The sequence below is a fragment of the Protopterus annectens genome, chromosome 13.part0, assembly GCF_019279795.1.
Source record: "Protopterus annectens isolate FY-2018-M chromosome 13.part0, PAN1.0, whole genome shotgun sequence".
In the NCBI taxonomy this organism is placed as follows: domain Eukaryota; kingdom Metazoa; phylum Chordata; order Ceratodontiformes; family Protopteridae; genus Protopterus; species Protopterus annectens.
This window is the reverse complement of record NC_056747.1, coordinates 785347271-785371239: the sequence shown is the minus strand read 5'-3', so window position 1 is coordinate 785371239 and position 23969 is coordinate 785347271. Positions and strand designations below refer to the sequence as shown.

Below are 23969 nucleotides of genomic sequence, written 5' to 3'. Positions count from 1 at the left end.
TCTGCATGACATGTCAATCATGTGTCATTGTTTGTTATGTCAATTACTACGGCCTCGCCCATATCTGCGCGAAACTACGGGGGTTAACACAGTAAAACTACAAGCACTATATAATTACGTTTCATAAAAACGAAACTTTGTGCAAACCCTAATCTTTCCACCTTTTATTTATTTAAACAATATACACATTTTAAAATGCATTTGATATAGATGCATTCTTGCTTTGTACATAATTTTCAAGAAAAAAATCGAAAATTGATAAATTATGGTAAAATACATTTTTATTACAAATATTCATTATTAGTTATTCACATAACTGAAGTCGATCATCCTAGCCAGGAAAGCAACGGAAGCACAAACCATCAACGTACATATCAACAAAACAATCAAGCCAATGTACATTTTATCCTTCAAGTCCCATAACACATTGCGTAGCACCTGTCACACGATTACGTGCGTTTGCCTTTCTACGTCCGGACAAATGGCAGCTTCAGGAGCTACTACTGCTGGTGATGAGGTGCAGGTATCTAGTGAATCAGTTCAGTTGCAGTATAGTGTCATTCTTGAGCATCTAGTGGGTGAGCGACGACGGGAGCGACCATGTGTAGAATTGCCAAAGGGTCCGCTTGGTGCTATGGCTGCACCCCAAAAAAGTAAGGAAGAAAAGCTAGTGGAACGAGTGATGGAAAGCTGTGGATTTAAAGCAGCACTAGCTTGCGTCGGAGGTAAGAGTGAGCTCACTGGAAAGAGTGTGACGATGCAGGAAGGAAATTTAAAAAAAAAACTTGGCCTGAGGATTGTATGAAGGGAGTTATTACTGTGAAACAGTGTGCAGATAATGACTTACTTTTTAGTGATTCTTTATGTATCCTGCTAAGGTGCAGGAAAGATATCTGAGTTATTTGGTGTATTTGACCAGTGTCCAGCAACTGGCCTGATGGATTTACATATCTGTTCTTGGTGGACAATTGTTAACTTGTGTTTGTGTACATTATTTGATATGTGAAAAACCAGAAACGTAATTGTTTGACATGTGTACACATTTTAATCTGTTAAGTCTTGACTCGTGACAGTGCAGTGCCAAACGACTGTAACCTTTATGGGTGCGATTTTACACTGAGATGTGTCATGTTTAAGCCGCTCTATTCATTAAGTTATTTCCCATACCAGTTGTTTTGGTGATAGGAAAGAGAACAGTGTATACCACACTTAACTTAGTACACACTTGTGAACCTAACGACAACTGGGGCCTTTTTAAGCTATGCATGCATCCGAAATCTCTTGACCATTTCTGGTGCCATCGGTAAATGTATCCAGGTCATTGGGAGGTTAGACATTTACACGCAGGGGCCTGGGAGATGAAATATTTACAGACTGTCTGTGTCCATTAGAGACATAGGCGCCAAACCGGGAATGAATTTTCAGTTCTCTGTCCAATAATCCAAGTTACACTTCATTTGGGTTAGGGAGGAGCTCTGCTTCACATGGAGGGGAGCCTGTTCCAGCGAAGGGTTAGTCTCCAGGATACATACCTGTCCCATAGATCTCCCCTTAACAGCCCATAGGAGATGGAGTACAGGGATAGGGTTTTGAGGCAGTCTGCTTAGGATGTGTTATTTACTCCCTGTATTCTTTCAGTGAGGAACTTCTGTGGACGTTCCAGTTGTTGGATGTGCCTGGGTAGGGAACACAGCAATGTAGCAGTGATCTTTCACTGACACACTAAAAGTACCTTTCCTTCAGTATGTGGTATTACTTTAGGTGTTGGAGCAGACAGAGCAGTACAGTCTTTACTGAAGTACAATATTAAATATGCAGCAGTCAGGATTAATGATGAAGATTCATTCTCAGATAGGGCGCCTTCTGTGTGTAGCCTTTATATCCTCCTTTTGTTTATGTGGAGTTTTGTGTTTCTTCCCACATCCCAGAGACATGCAGTAGGTGAATTAGAAAGTCTGTAAATTGCCTCTCTGTGTTGATGTGCATACTGTAATAGACCAGTTCTTTCCAGTATTACTTTCTATGACTGGTACTGCTAAAAGTCAGGATGATGTGCATACTGTAATAGACCAGTTCTTTCCAGTATTACTTTCTATGACTGGTACTGCTAAAAGTCAGGATGGTGTCCCATCTCCCTCATAACCCTTAGTTGAGTAATCCGAAAATGAATAAGTAAATGTGCACAGAATTAATGTTTTCATTGTAAAGCAGACTGTCATCTTTGATTTGAGACAGCCTAGATGGACTTGTAAACAAAAACTTTATTGGCTGTGCTATCGCTGCATCTTTATAAATTAATTTTCAGTACTATCTAGTATTTATTTTATGGGTGTTCTTGATCTTACAACAAACTGCATAAAGTGGTGTATCATCTTTTATTTTTTACACGTTAGCTTATTTAGATTTTGGCTAACAGCTGGTATCTGCTGTAAATCACCGCATCAACTGTAGACAGACATTTTCACATTGCCTTTCCTACAGTAAATGCAAATACATGCTATTCATTCCTACAACTTTTTCATCCTTGAATAATTCCCACACAACAATCTTGTCTGTCTCTTTGAGATTGCTGAGCTGTTTTGCCATGATGACCCAACGCCAGATCCTGCGGATAAGTATGTTTAATCTAAGATGAGTTCCCTGACCTTTGCTCTGTGTTTGAGCAGTGGATGTTGTCAGGATATTCCATGTTATAATAAGGTATTCCAGTAAGTTAGTATGTTGCAGAATCATTGTTAGGATATTTTATGTATGGATAAAGTGATCCATTAACGTAGAATATTACAGAATCATATTGTCTATCATTGACATTACCAAATTGCATGTAAACAGTGATTGCAGAATGTTGTTTTGCTTGGTGTTAGCCTACTTTCCTCTTTAACCTCTTTTTTTTTTGGGGGGGGGGTGCTTTAAAAAGCAGAATGTACATAAGTGTTCATAGGTAGGTACTAGGCTATCGGCCCAAGGGCCTACATAAGCCTAGCCAACAAGATTCCCTGGCTTACGCCACCCAAGAAAGTTATTTTCCTGTGCCACTGTCGAGCAGAGACACAGAAGTGATCCCCGGGGTGTATTTCCTATTTCCCAACCATTCATCAAGATTTTTCTTGAAGAGTGCTAATGGAACAACTTTGCTTGGCATAGATGGGTAGCCTGTTCCAGAGTATGGGAAGTCTCTGGGACAGGAATCTATCCCTCCAGCAAGTCCTGTTTATTGTGGTGACAAGGTTTAGGTCCCTAGAGCATGTAGCTCAGAGGGATTGGGATTTCTTTAGGTGTAGCATGTCCAACAGCTCTGGGTTTGACATAGCTTTATATGTTAGGCAGAGATCACCCCGGAGAAGGCGATATGCTACGGAGTAAAACTGGAGTTTTTGGAGTGTTAGAGAATTTGTGGAAATTATGTAATTTTCCAAAAGTTAGTGGAAAATCTGTACATATGATAAGTAAATTGATGGCTCAGACTTCTTCTCAGTTCAAAATGCTTCAGTAAGTCCACTGAAGTAGCCTCGGATAGGGGAAGTGATCTGAGTTTTATAACCACTTTTGGGAGCAGCATCTCAGAAGTCAAGTAGGCGACCAATAGGTTTTGGTCTTTGCTATTGGAAGATAGGGCTTTGGGTTTCCTTTTTACCAAATCAGTGTAGATATGTATTTAGGAGGAGTACAAACCTCCCATTTTTTTTTTGGGGGGGGGGTATAAAGTACCTCCTGCAAGACGTTCTGTGCTGTCTTTGGCAGGAAGTAAACCTACCAGGAGCCAGCTCTGTGGAAGTTGTACTAGTTGCTGTTATGTTCAAAAGACAGTTTTTCTACATGAAATACAAGGAGCTATAAAATTAGATAATACAGTCATTACCGATAATTGGGTCATTTTCTTGCCTATTATGTGTGTGACTTTTTGTGTACTGGCTAAACCTGTCACACATTTTTTTTTTTTTTTTTTTTAATTTGGAATAAGGAAGCATGTTAGTAAGATGTAAAAGGGATAGCAGTACCTTAACCATACTAAGGAACGCCCAACTATATTGTTCAGGTTTATTGTAATAAGTAGGTGTATATCCTAATAGAGATAAGTAAGGGTGACTGGCACAGCACTTTAGATGGAAGGGGACAGGTTTGATTTCTAAATATGGGGAACATGCTTTAGGGCTAAATGAGAACTTTTCATTAGCTGTATAGTCAGCATGGATAAGGAATGTATTTATCCACCATTAGCTCTACAATATTTTATGCCGCTCAGCCCACGTGTTAGTGATTCCATTTAGACAGTGTTTTTATGCATTTAATTACTGTAATAGTTTTACTAAAACATAAGGCTGAAGTACTTGTTAGGTGCTATACAAAACTGAAACCAGATTTTTTTTTGTGGTCTTTGGGATGCTTGGTAAAAACATTACTTGTAACAGCCTTTTTCCAGGGCTTAACTGTTTTTGCTCATTGGACTGTCTTCTTCCCCCACAGTTGTGCAACGATAGTGTTCGTGTGAGTAAGAACATGTCAAGGCTTGTGCACTTGCAGAAATTCAGATTTTAGTGTGTGTGTGTGTGTGTGTGTGTGTGTGTGTGTGTGTGTGTGTGTGTGTGTGTGTGTGTGTGTGTGTGTGTATATATGTATATATATATATATATATATATATATATATATATATATATATTCATACACACACATAAATACATACACATATACACACACGTATACAGATATATTCATACATTACACATAAATACACATATATACATACATGCATATACACACATACGCACACACATATATATATATATATATATATATATATATATACATGTATGTATATGTATGTATATATATATATATATATATATATATATATATATATATATACATGTATGTATAATATATGTATATATACATATACACATGTGTGTGTATGTATGTGTAACACATATATATATATATATATATATATATATATATATATATATATATATATATATCACACATGTTCTGAAAACTTCATGGGCATGTATAGCCAGGTTTCTAAGGATCCTCCAGATAACAGTTTAGTTGCCTAGTAAGTACTTGTGAATCTGTAAGAGCAAACGCATCACATTGTCAACTAAGGTCCATATAATCACTGCTATGTTTTTTTCCAGTAGTAACATATAGCTGTGAAAGTTGGACTGTAACTAAGGCTATGTGTCAGAAAAGCGAAGCCTTTAACTGTAGTGTTAGATAAAACTGAATTTAGGATTGCAAGAAGATCAAATTAGTCAGTACTTGAGGAAATAAACCTTGGACTTGTTCACTGGAAAGCATGATAGACTAAAAACTACATTGGGTTCATTAGAGAAAACACTGATGCTGTGAAAGACCAAAGGCAAAAGAAGAGGAGGAAGACATAGGCCAAGATGGAAAGACAGCATTTCAAAAGTAATTGATATGAATTTGCAAGAGTTGAAAGAAAGTTTTTTGATAGACAGGTCTGGTGTGCAAAAGTCCTTGAGGTCAGAGTGAGGCTTGACTGAACAACTGCTAGAACATGTACAGTAAGGCCATTGCATTAACAAGAGCTGTACTAATAACAGTTTCATAAACTGTCTCTAAATATAAAAATCTATGCAATAAAAAAAGTGCTAGATAGCCTTTTATCTGCAGGGCCAAAGCTTACTCGCACTGGATGAAGATGTCGTCATAGTTGTGAGGGACATCTGCATTTTATTCGGGATGATGAATGTTATCAGATATTGCAGTGATGTTACTGCTGACTAGAGCTGAAGGTATGTGATTGCAGTATTGTATGATAAATCTGAATTCAGTTTTGCTCGTGGCTATATAGGAAATTTGTTGGGGGTTAAAGTAGTCATGAGGCTCTGAAAATGTTGTTATTCTGTAACGGTGTCCTGGTTCAGTGTCACAAACACATTTCTGAGTTCTCTTTGGGAGCCTTAAGTATGTGTTATGTAGGTTCTTGCTACTCGAGTAGTGCTGCTATGAATTTAACCTGGTTAACTGCATGCCAGACACTACTACCCGAGGATGCTGGTGATTTGGGTTACCAGGAGTGAAGAGCTAGCACCACCACAGGACAGAAAGCAGGAACTCCCTTTAGGCAGGATTCTTTGCATCCACTGAAGTTGTGTAGTAAAATGTGATTTTGGCCCTTATTACATTTCCTGATCTATTTTGTAGCTTCCTCCTTTTCAGACACATTTATTTTAGCATTAGGTGATTGGTTAACTCCATGTGGAAGTTTTGATCATGTATGCCAAAGTTACCATTTGTGGAGTATATGACAACTTGAAGAAATGGATCTGTGAAAGACAAGACAAAAAATATTGTCTTTTTTTATTTCAGGTTTTGTCCTGGGAGGAGCATTTGGTGTTTTTACAGCTGGTATCGATACTAATGTGGGCTTTGACCCCAAAGATCCCTACAGAACCCCAACTGCAAAAGAAGTCCTGAAAGACATGGGACAAAGGGGCATGTCTTATGCAAAGAACTTTGCTATTGTGGGAGCAATATTTTCATGTACAGAGTGCCTGGTTGAGTCTGTAAGTTTTTGGACACTTGGTTCTTTTCTGGCTATTTTAAGTAATTTCATCCAAAAGTATTTGCTATTGGCAGGGTATCTATTTTGTTTTATATTTTAGTCTGTCATGGCAAATGACAGGAATTACAGTAACTTTAGACCTCTTAACTGCATTTTATAATCTCACATTTTTAACCACACATTTACTCTGCAAAATTATATCATGACCTATTTAAATACTGCAGTTGTAGTAAGCCTTATTTTGGTTCATGTTTTTGACCAACTTATTTTTGGTATTTTATGAACATGGTGAACATGATTTGAGCAGTCCTTTAAAAAAGGAGATCCTCTTCCAACTCTGACATTTCAAGTGATTGGGAGTGTTTTGGAGGTGTTATAAACCTGTAAAATCAATCGGTGGTTTAAGGAGATTTTGTATTTTATTTTTATTGACACCAGTATAATGGCAGTTTTTATTTCTGAAGCTCCAAAACAGATTCACAGTAGAATGTGAACAAACACAGTGTGATGGTTTCTATTTCTTTTTTCTTATTAATTGGTAAGTACTGTTTGTTTATATCTATCGTACTGGACATGTTTGTTTATTAATGCTGCTTATTTTTAAAATGCTATTTTAATTTTTCATATTGTTTTTTTCTATTTTTGCCTTGGATAAAATTCCATATAGTGTGTTACTTTGCAAGCAGTTTTAGTATGATACATGCATGCCAGGAAGATCGTCAATATTCATATCAAAGATTCCTTTAGTTCTGTAAGTTCATTATATTTAACGATTGCTGTTGAAGTAGCTTGAATTATTTGGGTTATATCCTGCCAATACTCTCTAGTAATTTTTACCTCATAACTTCCTTATAAGCTCTTTTTTTTTTTTCATTTTGAGAATGTAAAATTAGCTTAAAAAAAAAAACGTATTTACTTTCATAGGTTAATACTAGGCTATCTGCCCTAAGGCATTTATAAGCCTAGCCAGAGTGTGTTTGGCTTTCGCCACCCATTTTAAATGAATTTTGCTATGCCCTTTTTCGAGGTTAGTATACTGTGCCTCTGTCATAACAGTGACACAGAAGTCATACCCGGGGTAAACCTACTATCTCCCATCCACTCATCAAGATTCCTCTTGAAGAGAGTCAATGAGGGACTCTGCCTAACCTGGACTGGGATTTTATTCCAGAGTGAAGGGAGTCTCTGGGTTATGAATCTGTCCCTCCAGCATGTCCTATTTATTTCGGTGCTGAGGTTCAAGTCTCTCGAGCGCGTAGCTCGATGGGATTTGGATTTTCTGAGGTGCAGCATGTCCATTAATTCCAGGTTGGACATGGCTGTATACGTCCGGCACAGATCGCCTCTGAGCAGGCGGTATGCCACTGAGTAGAGCTGGAGTTTCTTTAACCGGGCAGCATATGGCATCTGTTTGAGCCCTTTGATCCTCTTGGTGAGGTACTTTTGGGGTCTTTCCATTTGCTGCAGGTGTCTGGTAAGGTACATCCCAAAAGGGGCATTGTACTCAATTATGGGCCTGATGAGGGATGAGTAAAGAGGCACGATGACCTTCCCTGATCTAGATGTGAATCCCTTCATGATTAGGTGGGCTATATAAAATGTTTTTCTAACCACTTTGGCAACGTGGTTGTCAAATGAGAGATTGCTATCAACTTGGGTCTCCAGGTCCCTAATTACTTCTTCCATACTTAATGGATTACCACCTATGTGGTAATTTGTGGGCACTTTGTTTTTGCCAAAGGGGATGACTATACACTTTTTGGCGTTTAGCTTGAGGCCATGGTTCTGGCACCAGTTGTCTGTTCTATGAGGCCCTTTTGTAGGATGCTTGTGTTGGCTGGAGAGTCGATTATGGCGCCCAGTTTGCAGTCATCTGCGAACTTGTTCAGCCACAGTCCTTCCGTGTTAGCCTGTACTTCCGAGAAATATATACCGAACAAGAGAGGTCCCAGGACTGAGCCTTGTGGGACGCCACTTGTAACTGGTTTGGAGTCTGACATGGCTCCAGCAATTCTAACCATGTGGGTTCTGTCCTTGAGCCAGTTTGCAACCCATCTAGTGACATAGGGGTTTATGTTTAAGCTGGTGAGCTTATCTATAATGCCCAAGTGGGGTATTGTATCAAAGGCTTTTGCAAGGTCCAGGTAGGCTGTGTGGACCACCTTCCCCTCGTCAATGGCCTTGGTGACTGTTTCAAAGAAATCAGGCAGGATCTGCCCTTAACAAAGCTGAACTGGGTAGGATCCAGTGTCTGTAGGTCCCCAGTATTTTTATTTATGAGGTCCATGATGATCCTTTCCATAGCTTTGCAGACCAAGCTAGTCAAGCTTATGGGGCGATAGTTTCCAGGATCCGTTGAGGCACCACCTTTGTGGAGAGGGACCACTGTTGCTGTACGCCACTCTTTGGGTACATATCCTGTAGTAAGGCTGAGATTGAACAGTAGTTTTATGTTTGGGTTTAGTTCTTCTTGGAGTTCATGTAGGATGCAGCCTGGGACACCGTCTGGTCCCATTGATGCTGTGTTTTTTGCTTTGGAGAGGGCAGCTCTTACCTGAGCATCTGAGATGTCAGGGGCAGCACTCTGCTGGGATAGATATTTGCCCTTTTGGTGGGGAAGGGGGGGAGAAGTTTGTGCTGAACCTGTCAGCTAGGATGTAGGCAATGTCTGTGGGTTCGGTGTATTTTTTGTCATTTTGGACTAATTCTGAGCATATCTGGGAATTCCCACCCAGGTTCCTAACATAACTAAAGAAAGCCTTGTGATTATCCTTGGTGTCCTGTGCAATTTTTCTCTCGAAGCTGGCCTTAGACGATTTTATGAGTGCCCGTAGTTTTTTGCTAATACTGATCAGAGATGCCTTCCCTTTTTGGGATTTTGCTCTATCATGTAGTAGCTGGGGTCCACCAGACAGGACGCCTAACTTTGGAGGATTGGGTCTTGGTTTTATTTGGGATTGCATGATCCATGCATTCCTGAAGGTGTTCATAGAATGTGTTTATAAAGGATTCTACGGTCTGGGCCGTATTTTCCACTGGCCCGGGGGCTTTGAAGGATTCCACCTCAGTTTTGAGGAGTGTGAAATTTGCTTTAGAGAAGTTTTTCACTGTGGTTTTCTGGGCAGGGGCTGGGGTCGGGATGTGAATATCTAGTGAGATCAGTTTATGGTCTGATCTTACCAGTGAGGGATGCACTTCTGGTCTGGAGCATAGAGTCCCCATGTTGGTGGTGATCAGGTCCAGTATGTTTTCCCCTCTTGTGGGAGTGGCAACAAGTTGTTCCATAGCATTTGAGTTTATAAATTCTAGGAACCTTTGGGCTAGGGTGTTGGAGCTAGAGTAAAGCTCCCAGTCTGTTAGGGTAGTTGAAGTCGCCCAATATAATGGTGTTTGGAGAGACCTTCATATTTTCCAGTGTTCTCAGGAAGGCCGAGTGGGGTTCCTGGGTTTGGGAGGGTGGTCTTTAGCAGGCTATAAACTGGAAGGCAGTTTTACCCACTGTTAGTTGCACATGGATAGTCTCTGATGCTTCGTGCTGTGCCACCAACCTGGAGGTGTGGGTATCGTTGACTAATATTGATACTCCCCCTCCTTTTGTGGTTCGGTCCAAGTTTTGGGGCTGAAAAACATGGTATGAGGTATAACCTGGTAGTGCTGGGGTGCTCTCGGGAGCCTTGAACCAGGTCTCTGTTACTGCACAGATATCGATGTTCTCCATGCTAAGGAGAGTTTCGAGTGCGTGCATCTTGAGGTTTAGACTTCTGGCGTTGAGTAGCATTACTCTTAGTTTCTTATCCCTTGTGATACCTATGGAGGTGGGTTTGTCTTTTGAGCCTTGCCTAAAGAAAGGCACTACGAGGTTGGCAAGAGCTTTTGCCAATATCCGAAAGCCCAAGGGTGACAGGTGCAAGCCGTCCCTAGCAAAGCATCGTGGCTTGTCGAGCATGTCATCCCAGGCAGACAGGCATTGGATCCCCTTTGAATGACACCAATACTTAAGCCAATTGTTGAAATTGATCATCTTGTCTTCATATTGTGGCATCATTCTTGGTGAGGGTAAGATGCTACTCAAGGTCAGGGTTATACCAGCCTGGGCTACATGCTCAGAGAGCTCCTCTATGTCTCTTTTCATGTAGTCCAGGGAGGTACGTCTCGGGTCCTTCACACCAGCATGGACAATATTTGTACTTGACTTGGAGTGACCTGAGTGCTTGTGTTATGTGGCAGATCCTAGCGCCCGACAGGCAGCTCACCATGACCTTCTCCTTGTTCAGCCTGGTGAGCGGGACATCCGTGTGCCTGACTATAGAGTCACCACCTATTACAAGCGTATCAGGTGTGTTGTTTAGCCTTAAGGGCTGTGACTGTTCGGCACACTGGCTTTGTGAGCTATGTGTTGCACGTGTTTTGTTTTGGGGTAGTGGTTGCTTGGGTGTCTGCTTTGGAGGTCTCTGCTGCTTAGGCAGATTTTTATTTAGAGCCTCCGAGTATGTTTTTTTGTGTTTGGTTTGAGGTCGTGGTAGGTCTATGTGAGACTGGAATTGTACTGAGTGTGGTTTCCTTCTCTTCCTGACTGGTTATGCCAGTACTGAGTTGAGAGAGCTTAGCCTCCAGTTTGGCTATATGGTTGCATCTCTCACATGTGTTGGAATTTGTTGGGAGGAGGAGAGGGTTGTCTGTGTACATGAGGCAGTTGTAACATTGCCTCAAGATTCCCAGATTCACCAGCTGGACCGGAGAGGAGATTGACAACTGACCTTTGGACATGCTAGAATAGTATTGGGAATTCCTTTATAATTGAAATAAAGGGCCAATGGGGAACAAAGTACTCAAGGGGAGTTTGTGAGGGTGTAGTGCTTTTAATTTTTTAGTGCTGACTTGTATAATTGCTTTAGTGAGCAAGTGCCAGTCTTTAGAGTGGGAATAGGGTGTTTATTTTGAGAACTAGATCAGTTCTAAGGGAAAAAGTGAAGAGCAGACTTTGTGGAGCCGAGAATGGTTTAAACCCAATTAAGCTGCGCTATGCGCAAAATCACGCAAGGCCGCACTAAAGCGGGTTTTATACAGGGGGATTTGAAAGAGCTAGAAATTGGCCCAAAACGGTCAATAGACTACCAGATTCTTGTGCTGGGAACACTCCTCCAGGGATAGATAGGCTGCTCCAAGCTCCCCACTGCCACTGGTGAACAAAGAAGCCTCCCTTTATCCAAGAAAGGAAATGGGCAACACAGGAACTTTCCAAAAGTCCAGAATACAGCAAAGCCTGTATTTGGACTACTCTAGGTCAGGAAAGACGGGAAACAAGGATAATTTTTTTGCAACAAACAGCAGGAAAATGCAATAAATATCTAACACAGGCTAGCGCACTTGAGTGTGTAGCCTCAACAGGTAAATGCAACAAACAGGACAAACTTTAAATTACAAGCGCAAAAGCACGTTAAAGCTGGCTTTAAAGCAGGGGGTTAGAAAGAGATAGGAAATGGCCAATAAGCTACAGGTCACTGGGCTGGAACCACTCCTCAAGGGACAGATAGGCTGCTCAGAGCTCCCCACTCTCACTGGTGAACAAAGAAGCTTCCTGCTATCCAAATAAGGATATGGCACAGCCCAGAGATCAGCAATACCTGAAGACTGGACTATTCTAGTTCAGTAAAGGCGGGAAACAAGGATTTTTTTTTTTTGCAAAGTAGCAGAAATTAGGTACAGAAACACAGTAAATGCTTTAATTCGGCTAGCACACTTGAGTGTGTAGCCTACCAGTTAAACTAAGCAAAAACAAACTTTAAAAGTGCAAAAAACTCAGAAATACAGGCAGGAATGCAATAAAACAACTTTGCAGAGCTTATTTAGTTAAAGAAACAGAGAAGTCTATATATACAGAAAAGTAACTAAAACACTTCAGATGCAGTGCAACCTAGAGCACTTGAGTTGTAGCAATATTAAGGCAATGAGCTAATGACACTAGACTGGGAGGAGTGTCACAGATCAGATTTACAGTAGGGGTGGGCAACTGCAAAGCCACCAAGTATAAGACACCAAATGGGAGGGAGGGTGGGGATAATAGCCTACAGACAATAGCACTAGAGAATGCCACAAACAGATAAAGATTTATAAAGATACAGAATGCTTTTAACTGCAGACAAATCAGTTACTTGTGCAGATTAGTTAATAGCAATAAAATACACTCTAAGACTAAAAAGCAGACAAAGTGTTAAATATTAATTGTTAAAAACAATAATCTGTATAAATAATCTTTGAAAGTATATTTGTTTCTGGTGCTTCATTCGATTGTGAGGGTAGGTTCTGCTTCATCCGCCCTTGCTAACACTCTTGCTTGCTCTGCTCCCCTACCCTACCTCACCCCATGTACACTAAATTTAAACCCTGTAGGCACTCCTACCACCCCTAAAATAGGTAAACCAATTAACAATTATACCAATCACACAGCTCCACCACTCTGCCATACCGTTGTTCTGTCTACACCCCTACCCCACAGTCATTGCTAACAATAAGCTTATCACTCAGAAGAAGAATTAATACTAACACCCTCCCTCTTCCCACCTCAGACACACACAATGTTCCTACAACACATGTTCACAATATCAACTCTTTATTCGCTCTTACCTAACAGTACCATTTTGATATTTCACCAGAGTATACAATTCACACAGCTCACGCACAAGTCCACCTATGGTATACACTTCATAGCCTCCAATGTTTACAACGTAACTGTCCCCCAACTCTACAAAAGTAAATAACAAGCTCTGGAACCTTGTACTTCAAAAACTAGAAATCAAACAAGTACAAAACTCTAGCAACCTAACAGCCTTTCTTAGTCCTGTTTAATCTCAGTGGGGACAAGCCACCTCAATCCCAGACAATCTCACTCCCTTCAACTCTCAAAACAGTCAGCTTCCCCAAATAAAAGTAATGACTCCTGTATAACATGATCCTAAGAAGTAATATTAAACTACCTGACCTACGTGCTTAGCTAGCTTAATACTCCCCAGGTATATTAGTAGCTAATAAAACCTGGTTAAAACCCAAAACTTAAGATCGTGAATTACTACCTTTAGGATACAACAGTTATAGGCAAGACCGCAAAAATAAAAAAAAGGTGGTGGAATTGCAGTTGTATACCCTAACACATTACAAAATTTAACAATGTGTAAGTAATAGTCTTGTACATAAAACTCAACAACCATAAAAGCTTATGGGTTATAGCCATCTGTATACCTTTTGGCAGTAATGTCCTCACCACAGAAGATGCTGTATCCTGGGCAACTGACAGTATCAACCTAGAAAGTATCATACTAGGAGACATGAATGTAGATTGGCAAAAATTAACTACCAAATCTCCTTAATTCTGTGCAACTTCACCCAAATTATATTGACCGCAACCAGACATGACAAAAGAACAAACAATCGGTTCTGGACTCTTTCAAATTCTCTTAATATAGCTCACTCAGACTATCTACCAGAAGTCTTTCGTAACCATCTCCCGACTTTTGCTGTAAGACAACCATGCAATGTTATCAAACAACCCCACTTTAACCAAGTCCGCAGACTCACTACCTTCCATAAAGAAACATTTGTCTCCAGCCTAAAACAATATAACTGGAAGGAAATGATGCAATACCCAAATTCAACTCCATTTTTCTCAATATGCTAAACCGCCTAACACCAGTATGTAGTAAATGTATAAAATCAAACCAGCACCATGGTTAACTAAAAATACCAAACAAGTTATGCTACTAAGGAATAAGTCATGGAAAAATGGACAAAGGAGAAAAAGCACTCGAGCAAAACATAAAAATTACAAACAACTAAGAAGTCATGTATAATGCCTAATAATAAAACTAGACAAAAATACGTGCTGCTCTAACATACAGCACACAGACTCCATAACAGTTCTGGACATCCTTAAATAACCTCTTGCATCCAGGTCTACCAACTACCCCATCCCCATAACTGTCAACAAACTAACTCTATTGCCAACCAGTTCGACTACTTATTTCTTTGAAGTAGTTCTCTTAATCATCAAAGACACTAACCACTCCCTTATTCCCACACAAACAACCAGATGCCTATATTTACTCTGCAGTTAGTGCCTACCTCAGCCATTAGAAGTCATTTCCACAAACTAAAGCCTACCACACTTGCTGCCGACAGCTTACCACTTGAATATATCAAGATGGCAGCTGATGCACTGTCCTACCTTGTGTCTGTCCTGATCAGCTGCTCCATTGAATAAAACTATGCCCCCTTCCTTTGGGGGAAGAAATTGTACGTTATACCCCTGCACAAAGATGGAAAATCTTGGGACACAAATTCCCACCCAATTGCTATACTACCACCATTATCTAAAACTCTAGAAAAATGCATTCATACTCAGTTGGTTAAACACATCATGAGTAATCTTCCTGCACCTACACAGCATGGTTTCTGCCCCAACCACAGTATCACTACTGCTCTCCTTAGTTTCACCAACATTATTAATATCCATAGAAACCATGGTAACATAGCTTCTTCCATATTTCTATATCTGTCAAAGGCTTTCAACACTGTTTCCCACCAAACTACTAACTGAACTAACCTCTTTCAGTCTTTCAACATCTTCCCTGTCCTGGTTCCTCAGTTGCAGGCTGTCAAATGCTAAACCGAATCTCAGATTTTTTTCCTGTCGCTATCTGTGCTCCCCAAGGTTCATAGATTGATATTAGGCTGTCAGCCTTGGGGCCTATACAAGCCTAGCCATAACAATTCTCTGACTATTTCTTCCCACACTGTTTACTTTCTGGACCCTTGTCTAGCAGGGCGACTGACGTAATCCCTGGGGTGAATTTCCTTTCTCCCATCCAATTTGTCAAGGTTCCTTTTGAAGAGGACCAACGAGGCACTCTGCTTGACATGTATGGGCAGTCTATTCCAGAGTCTGGGGAGTCTCTGGGTCAGGAACCTATCCCTCCAGCATGTTTTGTTTATTGTGATGACAAGATTTAGATCACTGGAACATGTGGCTCTGAGAGATTGTGATTTCTTTAAGTGTAGCCTGTCCAACAGCTGTGGGTTTGACATGGCCTTGTATGTTAAGCAGAGATCGCCTCCGAGTAGACGAGTAGGCTCAATACTTGGGCCACTATTTAATATCTTTGTGAACAATCTACATACTGAAGCCAAACACACCTCTGTAGTACAGTACACAGATGACTCCACCCTCATGCTATACCCCCACCTTAGCTACAACTCACCCAAAAGTCGTCCTGCTCAGTAGAATCCTGGTTGACCCAAGAGTCGTCCTGCTCCATAGAATCCTGGTTCGCCCAACTCATACTTACTACTAAACCCAAAGAAATGTAAACTGATCTCCTCAGAACAGCTGACCAGCAAAAAACATAATTTCACAAACGTGTAAGCTAATAGGGTTTATATCATATGAGTGAATCACACAAATTGCGAATGCTCATAATATCGAATGTACCGGACCTCAAACTTCCTGTTGTGGGGGGCTGTGCCCCCCACACACCCCGCTAAATATATATTCCAACTCTCAGTTCACACTACAGTGAGGAAAGAGCAAATATCCCATTCTTCTTCATTGTACCGCAATCTCAGAAAAAGCACTTTGAGGTCCGGTACGTTCGATATTATGAACGTTCGCAATTTGTACGATTCGCTCATAGACCCAGCTAATGCACAAATAGAAATGTATCACACACACAAATTACCCTGTGTCACTATAGATAGCAGCTTAAAACCATTAATCCCCTCCAAAAAGCCTGTTCACCATCTTACTATTACTACTGTTACTGAATCCAGTAACATCTCTGGTGACTCACTTTTTAATCGAACTGCCTCCAAGCCTGGTGGTTGGGAATTGGTGTAATGGTTAAGGTTTTTGCTTTACAGCTGCAAGATGTGGGGTTTGATCCTCACCTTTGGGAGAGAAATTGGCTAGGCTTAAAATGACCCACAGGAACAGCTAGCCTAGTAATTGGCTCTAAACCTTTGAAACTATGAAGCTCTGAAATAGACTGCCCTTTACCCTAGGACAGGGAGATAAAATCTCACAATTTAAAACTTGCCTGAAACGACCTCTAACAGACTCAGGTTAAATTACAACTGTTGCTATCATCCTAATAACCACATTAGTACCAAGTAATACCTTTTAACTCCTTTAACTCGCTCCACAAGCAAAACTACTACTACCCACCTCTCTGAAACCATGGGGGATACTAGATATGTTTTTACCAGTTTTTACCACTTGGCTGAGTTAGTTAGGAGCTTGTTTTAGTGTAGTACCCCTGTCATGAGTCGGTCTTCTTGCAGGAGTTTCCCAGAAAAACAAAAACAGTGTGACTCACAAAACTAGGCATCAGTCCTTAACATCACTAGGTGGGTTGCAAATTGGCTCACAGAACCCACAGAGTGAAAGTTGCGGATTCGAAGTCAGACTATCGACCAGTCACGAGTGGAGTCCCACAGGGCTTGGTCCTGGGCCCTCTCCTGTTTAGCCTCTACTTCTCAGAAGTCCAGGCCAACACAGAAGGACTTTAGCTGACCAAGTACGCTGATGACTGCAAGCTAGGAGTCGTTATCAACTCCCCACGTGATGCAGACATCCTACAAAAGGGCCTCTCAGTGACTGGTGTCAGAACCATGGCCTGAATCGTAACTCCAAAAAATGCGTTGTCTCCTTTGGAAAAAACTCAGTTCCCACGAATTACCACGTTGATGGGAGCCCACTGAACACTGAAGGGGCCATAAGAGATCTGGGCACCCAGGTCGACTGCCACCTCACCTTCGAACACCACATTGCCACTGTGGCACATCTTATAGCCAAAGGTTTCGCATCCAGGAATAAATGGGTCATCATCCCTCATTAGACCAGTCATCATATATAGTGCCCTGTTCAGCATGTACCTGACCAGACACCTCCAACAGTTGGAGAGACCACAAAAGTACCTCGCAAAAAGGATCCTAGGCCTTACACATGTCCTACATGGACAGACTCAAGAAACTTCATCTGTTCTCAGTCTCTTATCTACTTGGAGGTGATCTCTGTGCTTGACTTACAAAGCCATGTCCGACCCAGCCTTACTTGAAATGCTACACCTAAAGAAATCCCAATCCCCCGCACCACACGCTCCAGAGATCACGACCTTATTACCACAATTAACAGAACATGCTGGAGGGACAGGTTCATCCCCCAAAGGGTTAAACTATTCCAGGCGCCATAAAGTCTGTTGTTCAAATTTTCCCTTAGAACTATCCAGTTTTTTTAGTTTTAGCATCTGTTTCTTTGAGCTCAGCACTTGTTCAGAACTCGTAAGCACTAAATAAGCTACAAATTACTACAGCGCTCAACTTTCCTCACTTGTCTAGAGGAAAACAGTTTTTAGTACTTAATAAATAAGCACCTATCCAGGCATGTCTAAGGGTCAGCTCCCGGTGTTTTCTCCTGTCAACTTGATGAATCTGGGCATCTTGGGGCAATACAGCAATTGCCTCATGTACACAGACTACCCTCTCCTATACCACCCAACACTGCAACCTGTAAGAGATGCACTTGTATAGCCAAACTGGAAGCAAAGCTCTCTTCACCCAAGACTGGACTAGACCGTCAAAAGGAGAAGGTAAACACTTACACCACACCACACTTGTCACATAGTCCCTCAAAACCTACACCACCAAAACACACCCCTACATTCACGGATGCTCTCAATAAAAATCTGCTCAAGCAACAGAGACCTCCAAAGCAGAAACGCAAGCAACCTCCACCCCCTCAACACAACCCAAATGACACACAGCACACAAACTCAGTGTGCCACTCAACCACAGCCCATAAGGCATAACAACGTACCCAACACTCTAGTCATAGGTGACACTATAGTCAGGCACACTGATGCAAGGAGAAAGTTAGTGTCAGCTGCCTGTCGGGTGCCAGGATCTGCCTCGTGATGCACTCACTCAGGTCACTCCACAAGTACAAATATATATGAGACCGTCATTGTCCATGTTGGTGTGAATGACCTGGAGAAAGTTAGTGTCAGCTGCCTGTCGGGTGCCAGGATCTGCCTCGTGATGCACTCACTCAGGTCACTCCACAAGTACAAATATATATGAGACCGTCATTGTCCATGTTGGTGTAAATGACCTGAGACGTACCACCCTGGACTACATGAAAAGAGACATGGAGGAGCTGTACGATTTTTTTAGCCCAGGCAGGTATGACCCTAGCCCTGAGTAGCATCCTGCCATCACTCAGATTGATACCACAGTACATGGACAAAATGATTGACTTCAATTGGCTAAGCTTCTGGTGTCATTCTAAGGGGATCCAGTATCTGTCTGCTTGGGATGACATCATCGACAGACCACGATGCTTTGCCAGAGATGGCCTGCACCTGTCGCCCTTGGGAGTCCGGATACTGGCTAAGGCTCTTGCCACCCCTATAGTGCCTCTTTTTTAGGCAAGGTTCAAATGACAAATTCACCACCATAACTGGTACAAGGAAGCAAAATCTAATGGTAATGCTACTCAATGCTGGAAGTCTAAACCTCAAAATGCATTCACTTGATGCTACTCTGTGCTAGAAGTCTAAACCTCCAAATGCTTTCACTTGAGGCACTCCTTGAAATGGAGCACATAGACATCTTTGCAGTGACAGAGACCTGATTCAAGGCTCCAGAGAGCACCCCTGCATTACCAGGCTGTAATTCATACCAAACCTTTTGGCCACTTAACCTAGACCAAAACACTAAAGGCGGAGGCATGTCCATATTCATTAAGGATATCCACACCTCCAGGCCAGTTTTTTAGCATAATGCATCCGAGATTGTCCGAGTGCAACTAACTCTGGGCAAGACCGCAGTCCAAATTGTAACCTGCTACAGATCCCCCACCATGCCCCAGGATTCCCATTCCTCATTTCTTGATACACTGGAAAATATTAGGGTACAACCCAACACCCTAATAATGGGCTATTTCAACTATCCCACCATTAACTGGGAAAACTATGTACCAACTCTTTTTTGTTCAACGTTTTCTGGAATTTATAAATTCCAATTCCTTGGATCCACTTATCCACAGCCCCACCAGGGGTAGCAATATCCTAGACCTAGTCATTATCAACATGGGTGACCGGTGTTCCACACCAGAGGTCAGTTCCTCGTTGGTCAGATTCGACCACAAGCTAATCATCCTGCCCCCACCCCCCCCTTAGGGAAACCACCATAAAAAATTTCTCCAAAGCCAACTTCACGCTTCTGAAGACAGAAGTGGCAAACTTCACGACCCCCATGCAGACGGACAGTAGAGGTACGACTGCTGAATCCTACACAAATGCACTTTATAAGCACTTACACGAATGCATGGATCGTGCTATTCCTAACAGAACCAAGATGTTATCCTCCAAAAAAGGAAGCCAATCTAGTGGTCCCCTGCCATAAACTCTACAACAGAAGAAAGAAACTGTTGCAAAAAGAGTAAAATCCCATGAGTGGAGGGAACTCCCTGGTCAGCCTCGGTAAGAAGATGAGATCCCTCATAAAATCCTCCAAAGCTAGTGACAAAAACAAAATCGCCACTGATTCTAAAGACAGCCACAAAGCATTCTATAGCTATGTCAAGAATCTCAATGGCAACACTCCAGATCTGCTCTGAGTTACAGCACAATGGCACTAAATGTACAGAACCAACTGATATTGCAAACATCCTGGCAGATAGATTCAGTGCTAACTTTACCCCCCTAAAGGGCCCATCTCTATACCGGAAGAATGCAGAGTTCCTGTAATCAAGGTTGCACAGGTAATAACCACCCTCTCCAAAGCCAAGAACACAGCATCCGTGGGACCTGACAACATCCCAGGCTGCGTTCTACATGGACTACAGAATGAACTGGCACCCCACCTAAGCACCATGTTCAGTCATAGCCTCACCTCAGGCTGGATCCCACCCAGTTCGGGTTTGTAAAAGGCAGATCATGTCTCCTAAACCTGATAGACTTCTTTGAGGCAGTCACCAAAGCCATAGACGAGGGTAAGGTGGTCCACACAGCCTATCTAGATCTTGCCAAGGCTTTTGACACCATCCCCCATTCTGGAATTATAGATAAACTCACTAAACTAGGTATAAATCCCTATGTGACAAGATGAGTTGCCAACTGGCTCACTGACAGAACCCCACACTGTGAAAGTAGCAGACTCCAAATGCGACTTCAGACCAGTGACAAGTGGAGTACCACAGGGTTCAGTCCTGGGTCCTCTCCTGTTTGGTATCTACCTTTCTGAAGTACAGGCTAACACAGAAGGTCTTTGACTAATGAAATTCGCAGATGACTGCAAACTAGGAGCCATAATTGAAACTCCTAACTATGTGGACATCCTGCAAAAGGACCTCAATGAGACAGATGCCTGGTGTCAAAGCCATGGCCTCAAGCTCAATGCCAAAAAGTGAATAGTCATCACCTTTGGTAAAAACTCTGTAACCATAAGCTACCACATAGGTGGTAGTCTGCTCAACACCGAGTGTTATAAGAGACCTTGGGACACAGATGGACAGTAGTAAGGAAATCCTTCCACATGGCACACCTCATCACAAAAGGTTTCTCATCCAGGAAAAACGAGATCATTGTTCCCCTCTACTTGTCACTCATTAGACCCATTATAGAGTACAACGCCCCTTTTGGTATGTACCTCACAAGACATCAACAACTGGAAAGGCCGCAGAAATGCGTCGGAGGATTACGGCCTCAAACAGATGTCCTACGCAGGCAGTCTAAACTCAAGCTTTACTCCACATATCACCTACTCAAGAGGCGATCTCATTGGACATGCTCCACTTAAAGAAATCCCAATTCCTCTGAGCTACATGCAAGAGGGGCCTAAACCTTGTCATCACAATAAACAGAACATGAGGGAGGGATAGATTCCTGTCCCAGAGACTTCCCATACTCTGGAACAAACTACCTATCTATATCAAACAAAGCTCCTCATTAGCACTCTTCAAGAAAAATCTTGATGATTGGATGGGAAATAGGAAATTCATCCCGGGCTCACCTCTGTGGCTGTGCTCAACAGGAGCACAGGAAAATAATTTTCTTAGATGGCGAAAGCCAGGGTACCTTTTTGGCTAGGCTTATATAGGCCGTAGGGCCAATAGCCTAGTACCTACCTATGAAAGACTGCCCGTACTCTGGAATAAGCTTCCCATTCATGTCAAGCAGAGCACCTCGCTGGCCCTCTTCAAGAGAAGTCTTGAGTGGATAGGTAACAGAATGTTGCCCTGTTGGATAGGGGAGCTGTGAACTAACATCAGGTGGTATGGTGTCTGGACAGTTTTTTTGGGCTAGACTTGTAAAGGCTCCAGGGCCATCAGCCTAGTACACACCTATGAACCTATAATTGCTTTCTCCCCTGTTTGAGAGACAGAGAGAGAAAAACACAGAAGACTTACTGAGATTACTAAAGGGATTGCTTTTACCCTTAAGTATTTCTGTTGTTTTTCCACTGACTCTTAATAAGAAAACAAAAACATTTCCTTTATCCTGTCACTGCTTTCCAGTCAGAACAGCAGGGACTGGAAGGGGATGACACTGTTCAAGTACTTCTCCTTAAGCTGAAAATCCTGTTTCTTAGGAAAGTTCTTCAGGCTTTCTCCAGAATATTTTTTTTTGCTTTTCTTTTCTGAAACTGTCGCAAAATGAAAGATTTTCAGTGGGAACGTTCCTTCTCTACCAGCATAAGTTTTATGACTTGTTACAAATGGATTTTCCTCATCTTATAGCTTTCCCTCTTGTTCATCAGCTGTAGAGGGCATTTTCTTAACAGTTTGTTTTATGCTTGACAGTCAGCCACAGCTCCCCAAAAATGGACAGATGGTCCATGACATGGCTTGGTTATATGTAGTACCTCAGACTCTTGAATAGTCTTTTTCTTATCCTACATCTCGTTGTGCAGTTGTTTCCCTATCAAACCCATCTAATGCTGACTGTCTTGGTGAATGATGCCCCATTTCACCTTTCAGGATGGGAAAGCGTTTGATAGTTTTAAGACTTTTTTTTTTTTTTTTCTTCTGCTGTTTTATCCTCCAGAAGATGGAATTGCAAAACTGACATGGTAAAAAAGTAATTTTTACTGGCTTCTTTTTAGAACGGGAGAAAGGTGACTGCTAACCTACCTTCTTTTAAAGGTTAACATTTCATTGAGCACCTTATTGTGTCTGTTTCTCATATAATCAAGAACACAAAAAGTAGCACAAGCACAAAACCAAGAAAAATGACACCGGCCCACAGGATACGGATCCACAAACTATGTTCAGCCAAGCAATTTTGGTACTAAAAACTGGTTTAATACAGGCTTCGCCTCAAAAATTCATAAAACACAATGTGAACACAGTAAAGTTAAGCGCTTTCACCCAATCCAAATACCAGGCTTCATCAGAACCCATAGCATTGTGTTCAGTCAGTTTAAATAACATAATTGCAACATGTGACAGCTCTTCCCCACCAATGAGTGCGCTTAACTTTACTGTCTTCACATTGTGTTTTATGAATTTTTGAGGTGAAGCCTGTATTGAACCAGTTTTTAGTACCAAAATTGCTTGGCTGGAGATCATTTGTGGATCCATATCCTGTGGGCCAGTGTCATTTTTCTCATATAATCAAACATTCTTTAAACTTTTCTTACGATTCTCCTAATGCTGTACCTAGAGCTGCTGATTCTGTTTTAGTTAAGAAAAATACTGCTATGTTCTCAAACTTTTCCGCAAGATATTAAAAATTTGTTCTTTTGACCCTTTTGCTGCTGTGGTCTTAAACATTTGTTGCAAGACAGGTACAGATTTTTAAGGGGTTTTTCCCATAATCTTTCAGCCCTCCTTTGTCAAAAAAATTTCTTTCTTTCAGGACCTTTGTTTGTTTAAGAATGTCTGGCAGCCATAGCAAGGATTAAACAAACTGTTTATATGTTAAATAAGCCATGGAATGGGGCTGTAAGAAGAAATGGGGTATTTGAGTGCAAGAGATAGTTGTCTACTTGCCCTTTCTAACCCCCCCCCTTTCTGTCCTTCAGTATATGCCTTCATCTTCCCCAGTGTTGTTGTGCTTTCTTGGACAGATAAAAATAAGAATATTTCTGTAGGAATCTAGATGGCAGTGGGAGTATCTTCTTCTTTTTCTGGGAATCCATCTTTATCCTGTAAGCTATAAATTACATTTTCTTCTTTACTTAACTTCTAGAGCTAATGTTGTCTCAGCAGGTCATAGTACTTGAGCTCCCAGGTCTGAGATGCAAAGGTTTTTATTCCAGAATCTTCTGGTACCAACAAAAGAAGGAACGTGGAAAATAGTCCTTGAACTTAACAATCCTAGACATTTCCTTATTGCCCCTTTTTACCAACTTCTGTTTTATGGTAATGTTAGATTGAAAATACTAT

At 41.5% G+C, this 23969-nt stretch overlaps 1 protein-coding gene across 1 annotated transcript in view; it reads left to right on the top strand.

The window, feature by feature from the left end:
* Positions 1–415: 415 nt before the first annotated feature.
* The window catches only part of TIMM22 (translocase of inner mitochondrial membrane 22), a 34762-nt gene continuing 11208 nt past the window's right edge, over positions 416–23969 (top strand). Inside the window, exons 1-2 of the mRNA XM_044054889.1 lie at positions 416–725; positions 6337–6533. Coding sequence (XP_043910824.1) covers positions 482–725; positions 6337–6533 — 441 coding nt within the window. The 5' untranslated portion in view covers positions 416–481. The remainder of the gene's footprint in view (positions 726–6336; positions 6534–23969) is intronic.